The sequence below is a fragment of the Tachysurus fulvidraco genome, chromosome 9 (assembly GCF_022655615.1).
Source record: "Tachysurus fulvidraco isolate hzauxx_2018 chromosome 9, HZAU_PFXX_2.0, whole genome shotgun sequence".
In the NCBI taxonomy this organism is placed as follows: Eukaryota; Metazoa; Chordata; class Actinopteri; order Siluriformes; family Bagridae; genus Tachysurus; species Tachysurus fulvidraco.
The window spans coordinates 24,371,208-24,392,443 of record NC_062526.1 but is presented as its reverse complement, the minus strand read 5'-3'; the positions used below and the strand labels follow the sequence as shown (position 1 = coordinate 24,392,443).

The following is a 21,236-nucleotide window of genomic DNA, read 5'->3' as shown; positions in this document are numbered from 1 at the left end:
GAAAAAACTGTATTGTGTTCATTTATGAAATCAACAAACTGCTACCGAGTAAACGAAATTTAATTTCTGCCGGCAAACAAAAATATTTTGAACAGTTTGAACTAACTTTAACAAAAAAAAGCAACAACGCTGGGTTGAAGGTTACTTTCAAATAAAATGTAGAATGATTAATCGAGTCCTCTTCATATTCATGACATCAAAATTTTAACTCGCCGGCTGCAGAAAACCAAAAACGCGTCTGCTTCTGTGTCAGATTTCGCAATTCGGCGGTTATGACGCGTATTTTGAACGACAAACAAATTAAACGCGGTTTATTTTAATGTTACAAAAGCATCATAAATTCTTAGAAGTTAGAATTACATTTTTTAAAACTAACTAACTAAAATAAAATACATTTAAATTAAAAAATTTTTTTCCAAGTCTGCAGAGGGATGAAAGAGCCACTTGCGGATCCGGAGCCGCGGGTTGCCGACCCCTGCTCTGGGGAAACCCTCAAAAAAAACTATGTAATACCCAAAAAACCCCACAGGTTTCACCCTAAACAAACCTTAAGGAAATATTTCTGAGAGAGTAAACAAGACAGAAGACTTACACGATTTGGATTTTGTTTTTTAAAGATGTTACTCAGCACTCATTCGTTATGATGACGAAGCCGTACGCCACCGATATCTTCCTCTGAACAGTAAACCAGGTGAAATCCTCTCTCTGGGCATAGCTTCATTAAATGGACACCAAACCTTCTGCACCCAGTGAACTAATACGAGGTCTGTATTGATCTGTGGGCGGCTGGACAGCTCCCTCAGGGCATTAGCTGGCACAACTCGGTCACTGACAATATAAGAGGAGGGGCATTCACTAATCTCAATACCCACACCACTGCAATAATCAGACTTTTTTTTTTATAAATCACAAAATATTAAAGTATGTGATTTGAACACTATTCAGATTAGAATCAGGACGTTTAAGGGCCATAAACTAGAGTAAACTCAGTTATTTCATACAGATGTGGAAGATTTTCCTCACTGTTAAAGATGTTTCGAACTTCTAATGTCGAATCTTCTACACGGTTTTGCTTTTTTTCATCTGCAGCATTATTTCCAAAACAAGATATAGACTGAAAGAGTTGCACCTAAACTAAAACTCTTTACACGGACGGATCAGTAAAGTTAGACGAGGAACGTTTACAGAACCAGACGATCGAGGCATCTTCTAAACAAAAAATCTGGACCTGGAGCCAATCAAAGTCCTTCGAACCTGGTTCCATTGAGCACGAGACAGACCTCTCATTCAAAGTGATCGGAAACAAAGCCAGGGATTTAAAATATCGCTGTTTTTTTAAATCCTAATGTCGGGGCAAGTCGTGGCCTAATGGTTAGAGAGTCTGACTCGTAATCCTAAGGTTGTGGGTCCGAGTCTCGGGCCGGCCACGACTGAGGTGCCCTTGAGCAAGGCACCGAACCCCCCCAACTGCTCCCCGTAAATGGCTGCCCACTGCTCCGGGTGTGTGTTCACGGTGTGTGTGTGTGTTCATTGCTGCGTGTGTGCACTTTGGATGGGTCAAATGCAGAGAACGAATTCTGAGTATGGGTCACCGTACTTAGCCGTACGTCACTTCACTTCACTTTTACATACGGAATCGAAACGAGGAACTTGGTCTCCATAGTAACGTCACAAAACACGATTCTCACACACATGAAATAAATTAACTTTATTTTAAAAAGTGAAAAGCATTGTACACTATTTACAGACAGTAAGTTTGACAGAAGGCTCTCTCGCAATCACTGCATTCAGGGCAACATAAAAAAATAGTACAAATTTATTAAGTAATAAAAGCCTTCCGACAAATCTCACGTTCGTCATATATACAAGACAAGCCTTCGGGCCTGGTGATGATCTGAGAAGCAAAAAAAAATCCTGAGTGCAGGACAACAAAACGGAAAAAATTTAATCGTTTAATTGGTAGCTACGAATTGTCACGAACAACCGAAAGCCTGCGTACGTATATAGAGCCTTTTTAGAGAACGGATCGATTTGCTTCGGTCAGAATTATTTTTGTGGGTTTGATTTGGATCGCTAATACGGTTGAAGCTAATTGTATACGAAGTAAAAGGAACTAAGGTCTGTATAGTAATGTTGGTGACAGTTTATATTTTGGGGGTATTTAACTTCTTGAACACAGGTATATGGGTCTTTCGGTACTTTTTGCTTCTCGTTCAAGCACTTATATTCTCTTAGAGGTAGATGGTACTGGGCAAAAACACACGACTCAAGTGTCTTTAATGGTGAGCCATTAAATCACCTCAGGTTCAGTTCAGACATCAAGTTATGAAGAAAAAAAACAAAAACAAAACTTTTCAGTTATTAATCTCTATTAAACAGCTGACTTTCACCTTCATTTAAAGAACATTACATAAAAAAAAAAACTCTATCGGTACAAAATGAAGCGAGTGCCGTCGACGTCTACGGTTTTCGGCTCGCGCTCAGAATTTAACATAATGACGTATAAACATAACTGAAGGCGTCGTTTACTCAGAACCGGAGTATGGTAAATTATTTTGCAGTGCTTTTGTCCTTAAAAGAGAGAAAAAAAAATAATAATTCTCCAGCTTTTTAAAATCCAGTGTCAAAAACGTTCTCCCGGTTTTTTCGCCTGTGGCGTGTGAACTCCTGTCGCACCAAGAATAAGAAAAGTTAGCCATGATCCTACAGCCTCGATTGCTCAGCTTCCCATTTTCTCTTTCTTTTTAAACAGTTTCATGAGCTGGCTGAACCGTTCTTCGATCTGTAACAGTAAAGGAACAAGGTTAGGTGACATCTTAACTATAGATCGACCTCGGATTTATTATGTTTATAAAAAATAAATAAATAAATAAATAAATAAAAATACCTGTGCTTCTGACTTTCCCAACTTGGACGCCAGAGCGGCGAATGTTTTCGAGGATGGTCCTTTCGTTTTGAGTGCAACGAGAATATCTCGGTCTTCCTCCCTTAAAGAAAAAAAAACAAACAAGAAATCTGTTATTGGCTCGATTTGTTTGGCGCCGACTAATTACAAAGAGCACGGCAGCGAAAGTCTAATATACTGTAATACACTCACCTAGTCCATGTCGCAACAACCTCTCCTTTTTTCCTGATTACGTTCTTAGCCGAGAGACTGTTCGGAGACAACTGAGGAGACGGAGTCTTGATCTTCTTTAACGGAGTCCTCTCGTTTTTTTCCTTGGTTGTTTTTGACCTCTTTTTGTGCCTTTGCTTTTCTGGTTTGTCTTGCGATTTCTCTCTTCTAGAGCGTTTTGCTTTTGAACCCGAATGGTGTTTCTTACGCTTCCTAGACTCACGTTGGCATGAGTCCTCCACCACGTGTTCGGATTCTGTGGCAGCAGCAGCGACTCCAGCGGGATCGGCATCTATGTGAGCTTCGATTCCTGCGGGATCGGCATCTACGTGAGCTTCGACTCCCGCGGGAACGGCATCTACGTGAGCTTCGACTCCCGCGGGAACGGCATCTACGTGAGCTTCCACAATCTGGCTCTCAGTGGCTTTGGGCGAGATGGCTGAACTGCCTCTTTCTAGGACTTCTTCTGAGTTATTCTTCTGTAATATTTCTTCTTCACTTGAAGTGACCTGAGGCCTACCTGCCACGGGTAGACTCAGGTTCACCCTATGGGAAGACAAATCCTCTGCAGCTGGCAGTGTTTCTTTGTGCTTCTCCACGGGATCCTCTGACACCCCGACAGACGTTTGTCTGATCCGAACTATAAAGTGATCGTTGGACCTCTCCATTACCTCTGCCTGCATAGGCAAGTTCGGTTTAAACTGGAACGCTTCCCAATTTCCACTGGTACTTGACGGACTGCTGGAGTTGTCCGTTTCAAGAGACAAATGAATATCTTGCTCTGTGGCATCTTCTCCGTCGAGAAGTGCATCCTCGCTGTAGTGCGCACTGATGACGTTGCTCGGTGTGGACAGCGGATGTCCGCTATCTGGGTTCAAAAAGCTCAAGTGGCAGTCTGATTTCAAGGGTGAGGGAATGGTAAGAGATACGGCCAAATCTTCTGCCAAGATAGAGTAATGCTGCTGGGAACTCGCTGTGGCCACGGCAGCGACCAACTGGTTAGGAACAGCGTTAGACGGGACCTCTAACATGCAGTTTTCATCGAGGAGCGCCGGATTTAACGGCATTTGAAACTTGTAAGGTGAAACGGATGTCCATGTTGTGATGAGCTTCGATGGTGTTATCATCTTGCTGGGTGTTATGACCCCCAGGAGATTGTCTCCAGCTTGACATTCTTTCCTCGGAGTGCTGAGAGGCCAGTTTGGATGATCGCTATTCTCGAGTAGATCAGACCCTTGCAAGAGACATCTGAATATATCTCCCATTTGGGAATCGGTTACCAAATTAAAGGTCAAACTTGACGTTTGCTGCTCTGTCAGTATCTCAAAGTCTGCCCTGTCTTGTATCGATCCGGTGTGAGAAAGACGTCGGGTATAGTTGGAGGGTATGTTCTCAGGTGCAGGGACATTTTCATGAAGAGATTTCTCAGAGGCTGAAACCACTTGCTGCTGATTAGAATGGTTATATGGGGGTACTTCTAGTACCTTGGCCTCCTCCTCCATGGTGGCCTTGATGTTTTTCCCACTGCTGCCAAGACCTCTACATGGCAAGCTATGTGAACTTCTTGTCTGCTCCTGGACCTTTTGTCCTTCACGGTCTGTTTCACCCTTAGATTTTATACGTGGTCTGTTTTCGGTTGTGCTCAAAGGTTCTTTAGGTCGTAGCTTAAACGCATCCTCTTTGGCGCTAGGATTCGACTCCTTTCTTTCTGACGCCGTTTTATTCTTCTGGAGATCTGTAGCACTTTTAAGCGCTGCTTTTAGTTCCTTAAACAGAAAATCGAACTGACCGTCGACAAAGTTCCACAGCTTCTGCTTGAGATCTTCGGCTTGTTGCTCGAAGATCCGGTTCACGATGCCGTTGTCGGACACCTTGGCCATTAACGTCTGGATGATCTTATTGAGCAGAGGTTTGATACGATTTCCTTGACTGCAAAATTTGTCAAAGTTGATGCTGTCAACATATTCTGTGTATGAAGCTTGGGACATTTCAACGATACAGATAAAAGCTGGTTTGGTGACGTTTTTATGAAGTTTCATGTATTTCCGTCTCAGCTCTGAACGAATAAATAATAACATGTTCATAAATTCAGCAGATGTTGATATTTTCGCCTTGGGTGGGACGGTGACGGTTTTGAAACGCCTCTTGTTCGAGGACGGACTGTCTTTAGAAGTTGTGGGTTTTTTTTGTTTCTGTCTGGGAGTAACAATTTGAGACTTCTTTTGTAAGCTAGGAGATCTGGGACTCGACTGATTCCTTAAACTTGCTCTTTTTTCATTTGGAGGACTCTGAATGACCAGAGCACCTTCTCCATCACTCTCACTGATAATTTCCCCTTCTTCCAAGTCTTCTTCGGGAACAGTCGAGGAAAGCGCCTCTTGCTGATCTTTCTGCACACTAGGTGGTACTAAGGAATCAGGTCTCTTGTTTTCTTTGTTCATGTCCATCTTGACTGCGTCCTTATCTGCCACTGTGGCAGATGAAGAGAAATCTTAAAACATAAAGAATAAACGAATAAAATGGGGTGTATATAACGTCTAAACATCTGAACTATTAGCTTAAAGGTGTGGTGCACGATGTTTAAAAAATGCTTCAGCACTGAGTCGGGCCGACTAACAAAACAAACGTGTAGCCAATGAGCAGGAAGGGGCGTGTCTTGGCAGTATGCGGCAGAGAGTGTTCAGTGCGCATGTCTGACATTAGCATAAAGGGGCGTGTCTTGTCAGTATGCGGCGGAGAGAGTGTTCAGTGCGCATGTCTGACATTAGCATAAAGGGGCGTGTCTTGTCAGTATGCGGCGGAGAGAGTGTTCAGTGCTCATGTCTGACATTAGCATAAAGGGGCGTGTCTTGTCAGTATGCGGCGGAGAAATGTTCAGTGCTCATGTCTGACATTAGCATAAAGCAATTGAAACACTGACATGGCAGATACCTGCTGTTACCTCTGCCTCGGGTTCTAGGTGTTTGATTATTTTTATCAATAAATGAACATAATGAATAATACTATGGTAATACAGATGTGTTTTTGCAGTACTGTGTGTTGTAGCATGAAACGATGCTAAACCTTTCACGCTACAACACACAGTACTACAACACCACATCTGTATTACCACAGTATTACTCACTATGTTAATTTATTGATAAAAATATACCCTCAGCCAGCTGCCCCAGCAGGTTCCGCCGTAAAAGTCGCCTGGGTTACGTATGTATGTGTGGGGGTGAAGCTATCAAAACAGGGGTGACACCCATTCGGGTTAGGGGCGTGTTTGTTTTGGTGATTTCAAATGTCAACATTGGCTTTTAAACATCGTGCACCGCACCTTTAAATGGGAAAATCAATATAAAGCGTTTGAATACATTCAAGCTCAGGATTTTATTCTTGCTCACATTAAACCATAGAACCCATCTGTACTTTGTTTCCAAAACCATAAAATACATATAAAAAAAAAAAACGTTCACTGACCTTTGCTGAGACTTTTGACATGGGACTCTTTTCCGTTTTGCTGCTGCTGGACTTTCTTTATCTGGCGTATTGGGCTTGTTAAAGGACTGATGAGTTCTGGAATAACCTTAATGTTGCTCAGAGTCAGCATCATGGAATCTTCATCATAATGCTCCACTACAGACTGGGAAGGTTTGGGAATCTCGTTCTCGGTGGAATCAGGCTCAGAGGAGCTCGCTTGTTCGGGTGATGTTCCCGACTCTCGGGCTGTGGTCGTGATGTTCGCCGGCTCGGTGCTTGGCCCCATTTGTGGGCCTGGACAGGGATCTGCATTCTCAAATGTGACTTGTGTGATTTCCATGTCTGAAACAGATATTGTTTCTTTGCATCGGTTGTTATTTTCCAAACCGACAGTGCTCGAAACAACTTCTAAACACACAGAGGGGTCTGTAGGAGGAGTATTCGGCATGACAGATTTCTTCTGAGATGTTTTATTCTGAACTGCTGATTCCTCTGGTTTATCATCTATTCCGTCTTGTTCACCAGAATCCTTAGCACCGGTTCTTCTCCTCTCCTTGTTTTTCTTCACAGAAGCCTGAGGACCTTCTTTGTAGTTGACATCAGTGGGATTTTCAACCGGTTTATCTTGTTTAGAGAGTTCAGAAACAGAAGTTTTGTCCATCACAGATTTGTGCTGAGAAATACATCTAGTACGACGTAATTCTAAACCATCTTGCATCTTGGTATCCGTACCGTCGGCTTTCCCAGACCGAGTTTCGTTCAGGTCACCAAAAGACCTCTGAGGCAATTCAAGTTCCTTTCCTTTGACTTCCAGGCTTGTTGGTGGTCGGAGATCATGTGGCTGTTTGGATGCATCGGTAAGGAGTGCCAAAGAATCATCTTCAGACACGTCCTCTACTTCGTCGATGACGCAGAACTCTTCTCCGACCTCGAACAGACTCCTGTCTTTAGTCGGATTGCTTGCCAGGGTGTCGTCAGGAGTCGTCTGCGCCGGCTCTCGGGGTTGCTCGGAGGTGTTTTGCGTTTTAACTGGTGAGAGAGTCAGGTTTAGAGTTTCCATAAAGGTTAATTTCCTTTTTGGACTACTCTCTTCTCGCATGGCAGAGCTATCGCAGCTGCCGGTTAACCTTACTGGCGATTTTCTTCTGGTGTTTGCGAGACCGTCTGCTTGAACGTTCCCGTCCTCGCTCGTTTTGTGTATCCTTGCATTATCCAGAGCGATTTTTGAGCCTTTGTCTGAAGAGCCACTTCGTTTTTCTTTATCGCTCTTCCCTTTTCCGACACCATGTCTATCAGAACTCGTACAAGTCTCTCCTCTAGTATCGCCATGACCGCTTGACGCCTTGCTCCTGGATGACGCTTCGGTTCTGTCGGACGTTCTCCTTCGGTCAGCTGGATCTTTTCTGAGATCTTGAGCACTGTGATGTGGTTTAAGTGGCGAAGCATGACGTCTATTCTCACGCACGTCGGCGCGGCTTCGGTCGTTTCCGTCACTGACGCGGCTCTTGTCTGCATGATTACCCATCCTCCTTGTGGTACCTGAATCTTTGCCACTCTGTCGCTCATGTTCTTTACTAATCTCAGACCTGGTGCTTTTTCTCTCCCCCCTATTGCTATTCTTTTCACCTCCTCTATTCCTTTCTTCACTACGAGTCTTTCTATACTCACGCTCCTTGATCCCGTCAGTTTTGTTGCGTCTCCTTTCCGAGCTGCTCGTACCCTCTTGCCTCCTTTCCTCTTTTCTGTGATGTTCCCTCGACCCTCTTTTCTCCATCTTTCCGTGCGACTTGTCCGAGCTGCTCTTTTCGCTTCTACAGCCAGAAACCTCTGTTTTTTCACTCGGTCTTTCCTGTCCTTGCTTATGCCAGGGTTCATCTTTCCTGCTCTGCATGTCTATATTTAATCTAGACTCTGGTGTAGACGAGGAGGCATGAGAGGAAGGACTCCTTGAGTGACCGGATCTCCTGAGTGTTGCCAGGTCATCCCGCAGTTGATTTTCACTACTGCTTGATCCACAAGTGCTTCTTGCGATCTTCTTTTGATCTCTTTCTGATCCGTTTTTATCCATCTTGGTTTGAGATCTTTCACACGAGTCCTCTTTTGAGGCGCTCTCTTTACCAGCCTGTTTCATTCCTCTCCTGCAACCTGCTTCGTCACAAACGCTCTGCCTAGTGCTAGTCTCAGAGCTTTTGCTAGTCTCAGAGCTGTTACCCCGAAATTGTCTGTTATCGATAGAGTTCGGAAGCAAATCTAAACCGTGAGAATCCTTATTTTGCCGATTTAAAGGTTTGTCAAGGTTGCTCCTGGTCAGAATCACAGACGACAAGGGTGTTGAATCCACCTCAGACGGATCACCGGGCCGATGAAACGTCGGTCTACCCTGTGACACCTCTGCTGGTACCTCATCTCTTTTACGTTCCTGAGACTCCCTCACAGGACCAGTGATTGTGTTTACACTCGGTGAGCTCCTGCTGTAGGCATCGTGTCCTCTTTCCTTCGAAGACGGATGGAAACCACCCCGGTTTGATCTGTAAAATCATCCAGAACAGAAGGATGTACTGTATGTAGAAAAATTTCTAGATAAACCGCATGCACGCGTTATCGGCACAGTAAAATTCACCGGCTGAACGGATCGTACCTTTTGCTTAATTTGCTTATGACCTCGTCCTTCCTCACAATCTCGATCTTAGCAGTTTTGATAAGTGCGCATATGTTTTTCTTGAGCTGAGTGTTTTCATGATGTAAACTTGAGTTCTGTAACAACAAAAAAGGTTTAATGTCCGTTGTTTCTTGTCACTAATTGGTTCATTCATTGTAAGTACTCCATAACATACTTACAGTTCCACAATGTTACATGGAACAATAAATTGATAAAAACAGTCACATTCTTCAATAGAAACCTAACTGTAACTCAGAAATCACTTGTTATTGAAAAAAAAAACCCAGCTTCTGCATGATGACACCCCCCCCCCCCCGCCCCATATAAAGGTCTCCAAGTGCATCCACATACCTTAGTTTGCATCTGCTGCAACCGTGCAAGCAAATCTTGCACTTGGTTTTGTGCCGCAACGAATTTACTTTTCAACTGAAATTAGATCGGAAGTTAAACTTATTATCATCATCATCATCACGGGTAAAAACGATCGACGCTTCCACAACAACAAAAAACAAAAGGATCAAAACCTCATTATAGGTTGTGTCTTTCTCCTCTTGCTCTTCGGTAATGAGTTCCTCGTACAAATCTAACGACTCCTTCACCCTGTTAGGTGAAACAAAAGCGTTGTTCTTCTTGCCTGAAAAGAAACCCAGACAGAGATGAGATACAACACCAGACAACGGCGACCTACGACTCTCCTTTAACACCTCGGCTCGATCGCACGTCTACTTTTACTGCAGTAAATCTCTGGACACTCACCGTGATCTTTATTTCTATTGGGACTGTCCTCAAGCCCCGAATAAATATCCACGGTGTCTTCGTCGTAATTCAGGACAGAATCTAAAGAGGTAAAAAATGACAAATTTAAGAGTTTACGTTTACGGATGAACCCGAACACAGGCGCACATTATACACACACACACATTATATACATATACACGCCATGAACAGTTAGTACATCAATATATACATGATGGATTGTGTGTGTGATCTTACCATGATGTTCCTGAGCAAGATCACCATAAAGCTCATCTATGGCGCTCGTCTCCATCTCTGTGAGTAAGTACGACCTCCTTACATTGCTCGAGAAGTCTGGAAGGAACATTGTATGTGTGTTAGTGTTAGTTTGCATGGAAACTTGGAGCATTTTATGTCGAAGCCACAACAACAAAGAGAAAGAGGCTTGCAGGTTGCTATAGCCTTATGCTAAATGTTCACTACAAAAACACACTGAGACATAAAGGAGTGTGTTATAGACCGATTAAGCTCACAACTGATAAGGAAACAAACATTTTATTAACTATAAACGCGTACATAAGGATCCACGTTCAGCTGACAACCTGTTCGTTAACATTCACCTAGGTTAGATTAGCTTTACACGGGCCGTATCCTGATTAACGCCGCTTTATAAAGTAAAGCACTAGACAGGCGACATCAGCTGAGTGTGAACAATATGCATCCAGGGCACTTAAGTAGGGACCATAGAGCCGTTTGGGACACAGCCGTTACCAACCAGCTAGCGGGCTAAAATAAATCGCTTTAAACAATTCTTTATTAACATTTCAACAAAAATCGCTGTAAATTTTTTTAAGGAAACGGAAATAAACGACACCAAAATCACACCCTGTGATAATTGAAAAGAAATGCAGATTGCTGTAGTTAGCCGCTGTTAGCATCCGTTAGCATCTTACCATCTCAGCTCTGAAAACAACCGCGCCAACCAGAAGCCTCGCAAAACAGGATGTGACGACATTTTCCCGCGGTCTCTAAACTTCCGGGGTGTTTAAGCGAAGCTGAGCATTAACACTTATCGTGTTGGTATTATTTCTATTAACGTCATGTTCTTAATGACAGAAACAAAAAGTGTCGTGATTAAACTTGTAGTTTACAGGAATCTCGTCTAAAATGGACGTCATTGTTTAAATAATGTTTAAACGACAGAATTGTAATTCGTCATATTTTAGTAGTTTAATGTTTAAAGCTTTGTTTAGACTTGGATTATACATGATAATTATTATTATTATATTACAAAATATATATTAATGTATATAATACCAATTAAACTACTAGTTCTAACAACATACACAAACCACAACTGAATACAGTGGACTACAATAATAGCTATAATAATAATAATATCATATAACAATGTAACAAATATTTAATTATTATTTATTATTATTATCATTATTATTATTATTATCATCCTCCACTGAGATGAGACAGACTCTGTGAGGATCCTGAGGCATGTAGAGATCTACCAGCTCCAGTTAGACTCTGTGATACTATAGAGGAGATGTGAACTCTGTGTGATCTTTTACATCAATACAACATTTATCAGACTGTATATTTATAATCACACCCTCCAGTGTCACCCACATGAGGATGAGGTTCAGCTTTGAGTCTGGTTCCTCTCAAGGTTTCTTCCTTTACCGTCTAAAGGGAGTTTTTCCTCCCCACAGTCACCTGAGTCACCTCAGACTTGCTCATTGGGGATAAACACATTTAAGAATTTTGTATTCTATTAATCTTTATATTATTCTTTTGTTCTATGTTCATGTTCTGTAAAGCTGCTTTGAGACAATGTCAATTGCAAAAAGCGCTATACAAATAAACTTGAATTGAATCATCATCATCATCATTCTTCTTCTTCTTCTTCTTATTATTATTATTATTATTATCATCATCATCATCATCATCATCATCATCATTATATTAGTAATACACCTCAAACAAATTAATTATAAAATAAAGCATAGACAAACACAATGTTATTGCCATTTATTAAATAATAATATAATTAGTAGTAGTTGTAGTACTAACATACCTATTATTATTATTATTATAGTAATAAACCACACACACACATATAATGTTATAAACGAAATGTTAAACTTTCACTTGAAAGTTAAATAAATAAAAATCTAAATAAAAAAGTGCTTTTTTTCTGTCGCAGTGTCTTTGGTGCACGCGCTGACACGATGACCCGGAAGTGATCTAGCGCCACTCACATGTGGACGGGTACTTTAACACTGACGGGAACGTGTCCGTTGATGTTGTTGTCATCGTCTGATCCCGGGATGAGATTTCTGATTCCCGGTTAAACGGAATTTTAAAAAAAAAACGGTTCGAAAAAAAACAACACCAATAAAAACTATCAGTGCACGTGCTCCCGAGACGTGGTCGCGGCTGCCCTCCGAGGCTAAATGACGGCATGGAGACTCTGGAGCTGAGCCTGGCTTCACTGGCCACGATTTCCAGACACGTCGAAAGAAGTCACGGAGAGCTCAGCAAGTATTTAACGAAACAGGTGAGCTGCACGCGCTTAAAACAGGGCGCACGCGCCGCCTGTTTGCCATAGTAACCCAGCTCGTTTGCTCGCTCGCTCGCTCGCTCGCGCGCGCGTGCGTGCTCATGTCTGTTACCGTTAGCTAGTGTTGCTGCTGCTGCTGCTGGTCTGTATTCTGTTTATATTATTACACATTTATAATATACTGTAAAAAATTTACCTATTTGTGTAAAAAAAAAGTGTCTTCTGTGTGTTAATTCTGTATCAATCTTTCATTAACACCTGCACGTGCTCTTTCATAAGGTAGCTAAAGTTAGCTAGCTTGTTTACTCACCTGGCTAAGTACTGACTTATTATTATTATTATTATTATTATTATTATTATTATTATTATTATTATTATTATTGATATTCTTCTGCTTCTTCTTCTTCTTATTATTATTATTAGCATCATCATCATCATCCTCCTCCTCCTTCTTCTTCTTTTACGTTTATTTCATAGCACGACACACACTGATATATATTTTATGTCACATCCTGTTTTTTCCCTTTAATTAGTTTCATAATTTTACTTCAGTAACCAAGTCAGGTTTTCGGACCCTGTGTTTTTGTTCTGTGCCACTAATGTGACAAACACAAACGTTTTTCTATCTACGTTTAACTACGCTGTGATGTCATTGTTGTGCTATGTTGTCAGATATGGAGCCAACAGGACAGACAAGGTGTCCTGTGTCTTCTGGCTCAGCTCCTGATAGAGAAGGAGTACACGCTCCTGATTGCCCGGCACCTGCGGCTGTTCGTGCTCGACCTGCTGGAGAGGAACGCCGAGCGAATCAAGAAGGACGTTCGCCTCAACCATGACCTCCACGAGAGACTGTGTGTGGCGCTCAGCAAGCTCCTCAGCGTCAGCCCCGACGCTCAGGCGTAAGTGCATCCGAATCTTTTCATTCGGAATAAAACACGGTGCCCGGAAAGGATATTCCTACATCACAGTTCGCCTACGTACTGCTGCTGAACTATGTATTAAGTTTTATACACTTTACATACGTTTTAGACTGTAGCAGAAAATTATACAAGTACCTGGACACGCAAACACATTGTTATTCCTTATAGCTATAATTCATTCCGTATCATTTAATCTCCCTTAATTTTCATTTACCCTCGAAAATGCATCACAAATCAGAAATAGTTGACCATCCAGGTCCCTGTAGGATCCTCACTTTAGCATACTATGATTTGGGAGACACAAAATTTTGTTCTCTGGTGCTGTTTAGGACACAAATAATTCACAAATAATTCTCTCCACCTCCAGGTTTGCAGCCAGGTACTTCACCAGCGCACCGCCCGTCTTTCAGAGACTCTTCTTCACCAGCGAAGAGGCCGCCTCTATCCAGTACGGCCCCAGGCGCATGAAGCTGCGCGACCTGATGGGGGCCACCCTCCGCTTTCTACAGAGCGACTGTGAGAAGTTTCGCGTTCTGTGGGACTGGAGCGTCTGCATCTCACAGCTACTCACGAGTGACGTCATGGTCCGAGGGTACGGCTGCGAAACGCGTTTTCTGACACTGATAATATATATATATATATATATATTTTATAAAGATTCCTGCCAGAGTACTGTGTGTGTTTGTTTGGTTTTAAAACCTTCCCAGCATTAACCTTTTATTCTATTGTATGTCGTTAAAGGTACACAGCACAGTGCCTTGCTTTAGTGTCTCACATGACTGACAACCAGAAAACTATCTTCCTGAGGAAGGTTCTGTCCAGTGAGGAGATTCTACATCTAAAAATGAAGTACTTACTCTTCAGTTTCGTCTTTTTTTTCTTTTTCTCCTCAACGTTAAACTGCGCTCTTTACACGCACTGCTTTGGTTGTTTGTTACACTTTTTATTTCCAAATCATTAGGTCACTTGAGGAGACTCAGCAGCTGGAGGTTGAGAGAGCTCTGGTTTTAGCCAATCAGGGCTCTGTGATGTGGCAGCTGGAAAAAGGAAACAAGTTCTCCAAGGGCCAGATAGGGTCAGAGGACCTCTCTCAGTGCATCACCGCTGTGTGTGGCGTTATCTTACCCAGGCTGACGCCTCGACAGGAAGAGCAGGTGACGTGCTGTATTCAGTGTTCACACCAGCTGCTAATCAAAGATTTTATTCTAAAACATTATTGTATCTATAGTAACCGCGCACTCCATTGGTTTTTCTCCAACAGGAAGCCGCCTTGTTGTGTTTTATCCCTGCAACGATATTTCGGCTTTCTGATTAAACCCTATTCAAGCCTTTATACAGTGTAATCATTTGTTTTGTCGCTCACGTTCTCGTTCATAGACGTCCCTCATGAAACCCCTGGTGCTGGTCGAGTCGACATGTCAAAACCTCAGGCGGCTCGCCATGGCCGTGGCGTCCCAGAAGCCCGTTCTACTGGAAGGGCCTATTGGATGTGGGAAAACAGCTCTGGTCGAATATCTAGCAGCTGCTACGGGGCACATCAAATCCCCCAACATCCTCAAAGTTCAGCTGGGAGATCAGACTGACAGCAAGGCGAGGGGATTGTTTATTATAGAACATAAATGATCTTTTATACGACTGAATCTTTGGAGTATGGAAACGTCATGTTCATCACGTGCAATCATTTTTAACCAAAATGCTGTCGACTCTCTGACTGCAGATGTTACTCGGGATGTACAGATGCACAGACGTCCCAGGCAAGTTTGTGTGGCAGCCAGGTTCCCTCACTCAGGCCGTGTCTAAGGGTTACTGGATTCTCCTGGAGGACATCGATCACGCACCGCTGGACGTCGTGAGTGTCATAGCATGTCAAAAGATTAGCATCAGTCATTTTTTTTTATCATACTACAAGCTAGTTTCTGACCTCATGGTGTGTATTAATCAGATATCCGTGCTGCTGCCACTGATGGAGAACAAGAAGCTGACCATTCCAGGCCGGGAGGATTGCATTCAGGTTGCTCCTGGCTTTCAGTTCTTCGCTACAAGACGGTAAGGAAAGGTCTTCTGATCGCTTGGATCACTGTTTCAAAATTAAAGACTTTTTTCTTGGCAGGAACACAAGAAGTCTAAGCTGGTCAGTTAGTCTGAAAAGTATTGGCACCCTATAAAAGGTGGAAGATTCATGGCCAACGCAGAAGATATCCGGTGCCGTGCTTCAGAGATGAGACTTGATCTTGTCAACACCACTAAGTGTTAATCAGCCGTGCCTTGTTAATTTTGCCGTTAACGTTTGCTCACTCGCTAACGTTATATGGTTTTGCGGCATGGAGCCTCATGTTAGCATATTTACCTCACACCCTCAGGGTTGGGGTTCAATTCAGTTCAGTTTCCTTCATCTCCAAATTGTCTGGTGTGTGTTTATACTCAAGGTCCCTGGTGTAGGATCAGTGGTACAGAAAATAGTTTGCAGATAAAAACGTATATTAATACGTTCCTGTTGTTGTTCAGGATGTTCCACAGCGGTGGAGCGTGGCACCGGCCTCAGAGTACTCACGCCGCTTTACTGGACAAGTACTGGAACAGGCTTCAGATTGGGAATATGAGCAGGGAGGAACTCCGACAGGCAAGCAAGAGTATAACGATATAATATTAACCCAGTTCTGTTTTTCTTTATGTTCTCAGTGTGATTTTCTTCTTGCATTCTCCTAGGTCATGCTTAATAAGTACCCTAACTTGGCCGCAGTGGTGGATCGATTACTGGACATTTATTGTCAGCTGACTGGAGACAAACACCACGTTGCTGTCAGCGGCGCCGGCCCTGAGAACCCGAGCGAGGACCGAACCGCACTCCTGGAAGGTCGAGGGTTGTCTCTCAGGTAGCATTAAAATGCAGGAGCACTGTTCTGGTTGTGCTTTAGTCACCTTTCATGTATTCCTGACTCATTGAAGTGAACTAGGGTTCATTATGAAGTGCCTGGTTTGTGCTGCTTTGGCATGCGACCGGCTTTCAGTCGGCTTTCTGACAGCTCCGGCGTGTCAGTGTTCCATCGATCTTGCTTGGGCTCCACCGGGGAGTCTGTGTGAGCATGTGTGAGGACAGAACAGAGGAGGATGCTGTGGCTCGGTAATCAGTGCAGATAGAAGTAGAGCATTGCTGAACTCTGAGCCTTAAACTGCATCTGGTCTGGATTTAGGTTTAATTTATTTACTTAGCCATTTGTATTAGGAGAACTGCCATAGCTCTTTTTTGTGTTTTTTTTTAAAGGAGAAATCGATGTGAGCCTGAATTACAATTGTGTGATGTTTTGATTGAAGCCATTGTGCAGTCAAGAAAAATCAATGTAGTAATCTATTAATACTGTGATCTTATTTTAAGTGTGGGTGTGTGTGTGGGGGGGAATGGGTGTGTGTGTGGGGGAATGGGTGTGTGTGTGTGTGGGGGGGAAGGGTTGGCTGTGTGTGTGTGGGGGATAGTAAGGTTGGTGTGTGGTGTGGGGGAAGGGGTGGGGGGGTTGTGGGGGGGGAATGGGTGGAGGGGAATGGAGTGGGGTGGGGGGGGGATAGGGGAAGGGGGTGGGGGGGGGGGGGAAGGGTGGGGGGGGGGGGGGGAATGGGTGTGTGTGGTGGGGGGGGGAAGGGGGTGGGTGTGGTGAGGGGTGGTGGTGTGAAGGGGTGTGGGTGTGGGGGGGGAGTGGGTGGGGGAGGAATGGGGGGGTGTGGGTGTGAATGGGGGGGTGGTGGGTGGGGGGGGGAAGGGGGGTGGGGGGGGTGAAGGGGGGGGGGTGTGAGAATGATGGTGTGGGGGGGGGGAAGTGTGTGAAGGGGGGGTGAATGTGGTGAAGAGGGGTGTGTGTGGGGGGGGAAGGGGGGGTGGGGGTGTGGGGGTGGGGGGAGTGTGGGTGGAGGGGGAAGTGGGGTGGGGAGGGGGAATGGGGGGGGTGGTGTGAATGGGGTGGGTGTGGTGGGGGGGGAATGGGGGGTGTGAATGGGTGTGTGTGGGTGGGGGAAGGAGACGGGTGTGTGTGTGTGGGGGGAATGGAGGGGGTGGGGGTGGAGGGAAGGGGGGTGTGGTGGGGGGGGGAAGGGTGGTGGTGTGTGTGGTGGGAGGGGAATGGGGGGGTGTGAGGGGAAGGGGTGTGGGGGGGAAGGGGGTGTGTGTGGGGGGGAATGGGGGTGTGTGTGTGTGGGGGGGGAATGGGGGGGTGTGTGTGGGGGGGGGAAAGGGGGGTGGTGTGATGGGGGTGGTGTGTGGTGTGGGGGAATGGGGGGTGTGTGAAATGGGGGGTGTGTGTGTGTGAATGGGGGTGGGGGTGAAAGGGGGGGGTGTGTGGGGGAGGGGAAGGGGGGGGGTGGGGTGAAGGGGGTGAATGGGGTGGGGGGTGAATGGGGGGGGTGTGAAGGGGGGTGAAGGGGTGGGGTGAAGGGGTGGGGTGGAATGGGGGGTGGGGGGGTGGTGGGGGGTGGGGGGGAAGGGTGGGGGGGTGTGGGAAGGGGGGTGGGGTGGGGTGGGTGGGGGTGTGGGAAGGGGGGGTGGTGGGTGGGTGGGAAGGGGGGTGGGTGGGGGTGGGGTGGGTGGGGTGGGGGTGTGTGTGGGGAAGGGGGGGGTGGGGTGTGGGAATGGGGGGGTGGTGGGTGGGGAATGGGGGGTGGGTGTGTGTGGGAATGGGTGTGTGTGTGTGGGAATGGGTGTGTGTGTGTGTGTGTGTGTGGGAATGGGTGTGTGTGTGTGGGAATGGGTGTGTGTGTGTGGGAATGGGGGTGTGTGTGTGTGTGGGGGAATGGGGGTGTGTGTGTGTAGGGGAATGGGGGGGTGTGTGTGTGTGGGGGGGAATGGGTGTGGGGGGGGGGAATGGGTGTGTGTGTGGGGGGGGGATGGGTGTGTGTGTGTGTGTGTGTGTGGGTTTGGGTGTGTGTGTGGGAATGGGTGTGTGTGTGGGAATGGGGGTGTGTGTGGGAATGGGGGTGTGTGTGGGAATGGGGGTGTGTGTGGGAATGGGGGTGTGTGTGTGAATGGGGGTGTGTGTGGGAATGGGGGTGTGTGTGTGTGTGTGAATGGGTGTGTGTGGGAATGGGGGGTGTGTGGGAATGGGTGTGTGGGAATGGGTGGGTGTGTGTGTGTGGGAATGGGGGTGTGTGGGAATGGGGGTGTGTGGGGGGGGGATGGGGGTGTGTGTGTCTGGGAATGGGGGTGTGGGAATGCGGGTGTGGGTGTGAGAATGGGAGTGGGGGTGTGTGGGGGGAGGGGGTGTGGGGGGAGAGTGTGGGTGGGGGAGAGAGAGAGAGAGAGTGTGTGTGTGTGTGTGTGTGTGTGGTTCTGACTGGGTGAAACGTGAGCATTGTACAGTGTATAATATGTCTAAAGGATGTACTGTATGTGCTGTAACACTGTAGTGAACTGGGTCTAGTGTGTGTGTGTCTGTAAGTGTTGTGTGCTGTGTTGTGAACAGGGATTTGCTGAAGTGGTGCGAGAGAATATGTGTGAACTTCGACAGCTCCTCCTCAAATACGGCACAGAACGTCTTCCTGGAGGTGAGTGACTTGTTTATCACAGCGAGATGCTGCGACGTTTCCTACAGAGGATTTAAGACCCTGATTCACACACACTAACAGTGAGATTTCAAGAATTAAAGACCATCCCTGCTTTGGGATTTTTAGGAAATGCAATTAAGCTGATTGGATTTATTTTATGACGTATTTTATGAGGGAGAAAAAAAAACAATTTCAAGGCTTAAAAATGGTAACGATTGAGCACGAAAATACAATTTATTTCTGATTCAGTTTAAATTATTTTGTAAACTTCTATTTTAATTTGCCGCCACATCACACGTCTGATTCGTATAGGGCTGGTAAAGTGCAGCTAAATGTGTTTATCTACTTATCTATAAGGAAGGTGATTTATGGCATTAAAAAAAAGAATAATTCTAATAATATTTTTAAACGTCTGCCGGTTTGTTGGACCTGGAGACCGAGAGCAGACGTGCATGTGATAGACGTGCAGTGTGGTGTGATAGGAACAGTACATAGTGAGATCGGTACTGTTTGGGGTATTAATATTCTGCGTGTGCTGTTCTGTAGGCCCTGGACTGCTTCACCGCCATGCAGTCCAAAGCGGAGAGCCGCAGAAAGCTGGCAGAGATCATCGGCAGCAAGCTGAACATCTCCAAAGAGAAGGTAAGACGGAAAAAGGGAGGAATTCCCTTCACCTGTAGTCGGCGTCTACACCTGTAGAACTCGCAATGTTCCAGAGAAAGAGATCTGGGGGGAAAAAGGGAGATTTTACTTTACACATCAAATAAGAGCCAACCGTGAGCTTCAACACACAGTGTGAAGTCATGTGAATTTTATTATCGAGATCATAAGAAAGCAGCAAGGTGAAAGTTCACTGTGTGCAAAAAAACCCCCAAATCTCTATATAGATGAACATAAACGTGCAGTCAAACCTCCTTTTACATCCTGTGTGTTCTTTTCTTTTTTTTCCCATCGGTCTTTTTTTTCCCTTTTTTTTCTTTGATTATTCCCAACTCACCAGCCATATCACACCAACCAGGAAGGGTGAAGGCTTCTTCCTCTTCTACCCTCTACCACATACAGTCCATGAGCTCAGTAATGCCCATGAGAATGAATAACCGTGTGCGGGTGAGGGAGGGAGCGCGCGTGCGGGTGAGGGAGGGAGTGCACGAGAGAGGTTTTTTTTTCTTCTTTTTTTTACAAACCCCATTAATCTTAATCTAATGATTAATGTCCTGTTCCAGGCTCAGCACTTCTGTCAGATGTACCAGCCTGCCATCAGTATTACAGAGCTGGAGGTGACAGTAGGACGTGGTACGCTGCTGCGGAAACAGAGCAACGCTGTGCGCCTGGAAGTGTAAGAGGTTCTACTCTACTAGGCCATCACCTCATCTGACCCACACTCTTTTTTTTTTCCTCTCTTCTTTTCCCTCTCTCTCTCTCTCTCTGTCTCTGGGGTACATGGACCGTTTTGGTTCTTGTCAGCCTTTGCCCTGAAGTCATTGCCCCCCTGCTGGTAAATTGAATAAACATTGAATTGATCGCTGGCTGCATTGGCACAGCCCTCGGCACTTTAGACATTATCTGTGCCAACCATGCTGTACAGGAGCATTCTAGAACACAGGGTCATTTCAGGACCTCTTTTATAATACAGCTGTAACAAGACACGTCTTATGAAACGTGCTCTTATGAAACAAATCACAAATTTCTTCAGTCGAACCGAGTTCAAAGCATAACAAACAGAAAAAACCTAAAATATAGGTGTATTAAATCTGCACCCGTGACACATGCGTAATATTCCTGTGTGTGTTACAGAGAGAAGCAAACGTTTGCAGCCACACGTCCCTCCTCCGTGCTTCTGGAGCAGTTGGGTGTGTGCGTGACCAAAGGCGAGCCCGTGTTGTTGGTTGGAGAAACGGGCACAGGAAAGACCTCTACCGTGCAGTACCTCGCCAGATTAACAGGTGAGCCGAAGCACGTTCGTCTCCAGATCACACTTGTGACTATGTTAATCCTGAGAAATAATTAGATCTATACACGCGCTCAAAGACCGGGCTGCAACCGAATTTCACTGAATCCTTTCTGTTGGTTTCAGGGCACAAGCTGCGTGTGATCAACATGAACCAGCAGAGCGACACGGCCGATCTCCTGGGAGGGTAAGTGTCAGCCCAAGCCTTGTCAAGCCGTAGCAACAAATCATTTTAGGTTGTAAAAGTAAGCGTTAGCAATGAAGAACATAGGGAGGTCGTATTATTAGGAGAAAAT

At 45.1% G+C, this 21,236-nt stretch overlaps 2 protein-coding genes across 5 annotated transcripts in view; one reads left to right on the top strand and one right to left on the bottom strand.

Moving 5' to 3' along the window:
* Positions 1 to 1,693: 1,693 nt before the first annotated feature.
* Positions 1,694 to 11,046, bottom strand: casp8ap2 (caspase 8 associated protein 2). Of its 3 annotated transcripts, none has more exons than XM_047818616.1 (10): positions 10,925 to 11,046; positions 10,230 to 10,325; positions 9,993 to 10,073; positions 9,761 to 9,870; positions 9,588 to 9,662; positions 9,216 to 9,331; positions 6,578 to 9,105; positions 3,098 to 5,606; positions 2,888 to 2,987; positions 1,694 to 2,782 (listed from the first exon to the last, which is right to left on the bottom strand). In XM_047818616.1, the coding sequence occupies exons 2-10, from the start codon at positions 10,282 to 10,284 to the stop codon at positions 2,720 to 2,722; spliced, it is 5,637 nt and encodes a 1,878-aa protein (XP_047674572.1). In that variant the 5' UTR covers positions 10,285 to 10,325; positions 10,925 to 11,046; the 3' UTR covers positions 1,694 to 2,719. The 3 variants fall into 3 exon arrangements, with proteins under 3 accessions (XP_047674572.1, XP_047674571.1, XP_027008060.2); XM_047818615.1 differs by lacking the exon at positions 10,925 to 11,046 and adding an exon at positions 10,548 to 10,801 and having other exon boundaries at positions 3,098 to 5,585; XM_027152259.2 differs by lacking the exon at positions 10,925 to 11,046 and adding an exon at positions 10,548 to 10,796.
* A 1,052-nt stretch (positions 11,047 to 12,098) lies between these two features.
* Positions 12,099 to 21,236, top strand: part of mdn1 (midasin AAA ATPase 1) — a 41,866-nt gene continuing 32,728 nt past the window's right edge. The window contains exons 1-15 of one of the 2 annotated variants that reach the window (XM_047818064.1): positions 12,099 to 12,543; positions 13,219 to 13,445; positions 13,834 to 14,058; positions 14,208 to 14,315; positions 14,428 to 14,620; positions 14,844 to 15,056; positions 15,184 to 15,315; positions 15,409 to 15,512; positions 15,972 to 16,086; positions 16,173 to 16,339; positions 18,911 to 18,992; positions 19,539 to 19,634; positions 20,216 to 20,328; positions 20,787 to 20,935; positions 21,067 to 21,127. In XM_047818064.1, the coding sequence (XP_047674020.1) occupies positions 12,448 to 12,543; positions 13,219 to 13,445; positions 13,834 to 14,058; positions 14,208 to 14,315; positions 14,428 to 14,620; positions 14,844 to 15,056; positions 15,184 to 15,315; positions 15,409 to 15,512; positions 15,972 to 16,086; positions 16,173 to 16,339; positions 18,911 to 18,992; positions 19,539 to 19,634; positions 20,216 to 20,328; positions 20,787 to 20,935; positions 21,067 to 21,127 (2,081 nt within the window). In that variant the 5' untranslated portion in view covers positions 12,099 to 12,447. The remainder of the gene's footprint in view (positions 12,544 to 13,218; positions 13,446 to 13,833; positions 14,059 to 14,207; positions 14,316 to 14,427; positions 14,621 to 14,843; positions 15,057 to 15,183; positions 15,316 to 15,408; positions 15,513 to 15,971; positions 16,087 to 16,172; positions 16,340 to 18,910; positions 18,993 to 19,538; positions 19,635 to 20,215; positions 20,329 to 20,786; positions 20,936 to 21,066; positions 21,128 to 21,236) is intronic. The other variant, XM_027152267.2, reaches the window with a different exon arrangement.

What these genes read in the sequence shown, in the direction of transcription:
- casp8ap2 (XM_027152259.2), bottom strand. Translation starts at nt 10,587, where the DNA reads ATGTTAACGAACAGGTTGTCAGCTGAACGTGGATCCTTAT. An exon ending in AGCTGAACGTGGATCCTTAT is followed by an intron (nt 10,326 to 10,547) that starts GTACGCGTTTAT and finishes TGTTCCTTCCAG; the next exon opens with ACTTCTCGAGCAATGTAAGG. An exon ending in GTTGTTGCGACATGGACTAG is followed by an intron (nt 2,988 to 3,097) that starts GTGAGTGTATTA and finishes TTTTTCTTTAAG; the next exon opens with GGAGGAAGACCGAGATATTC.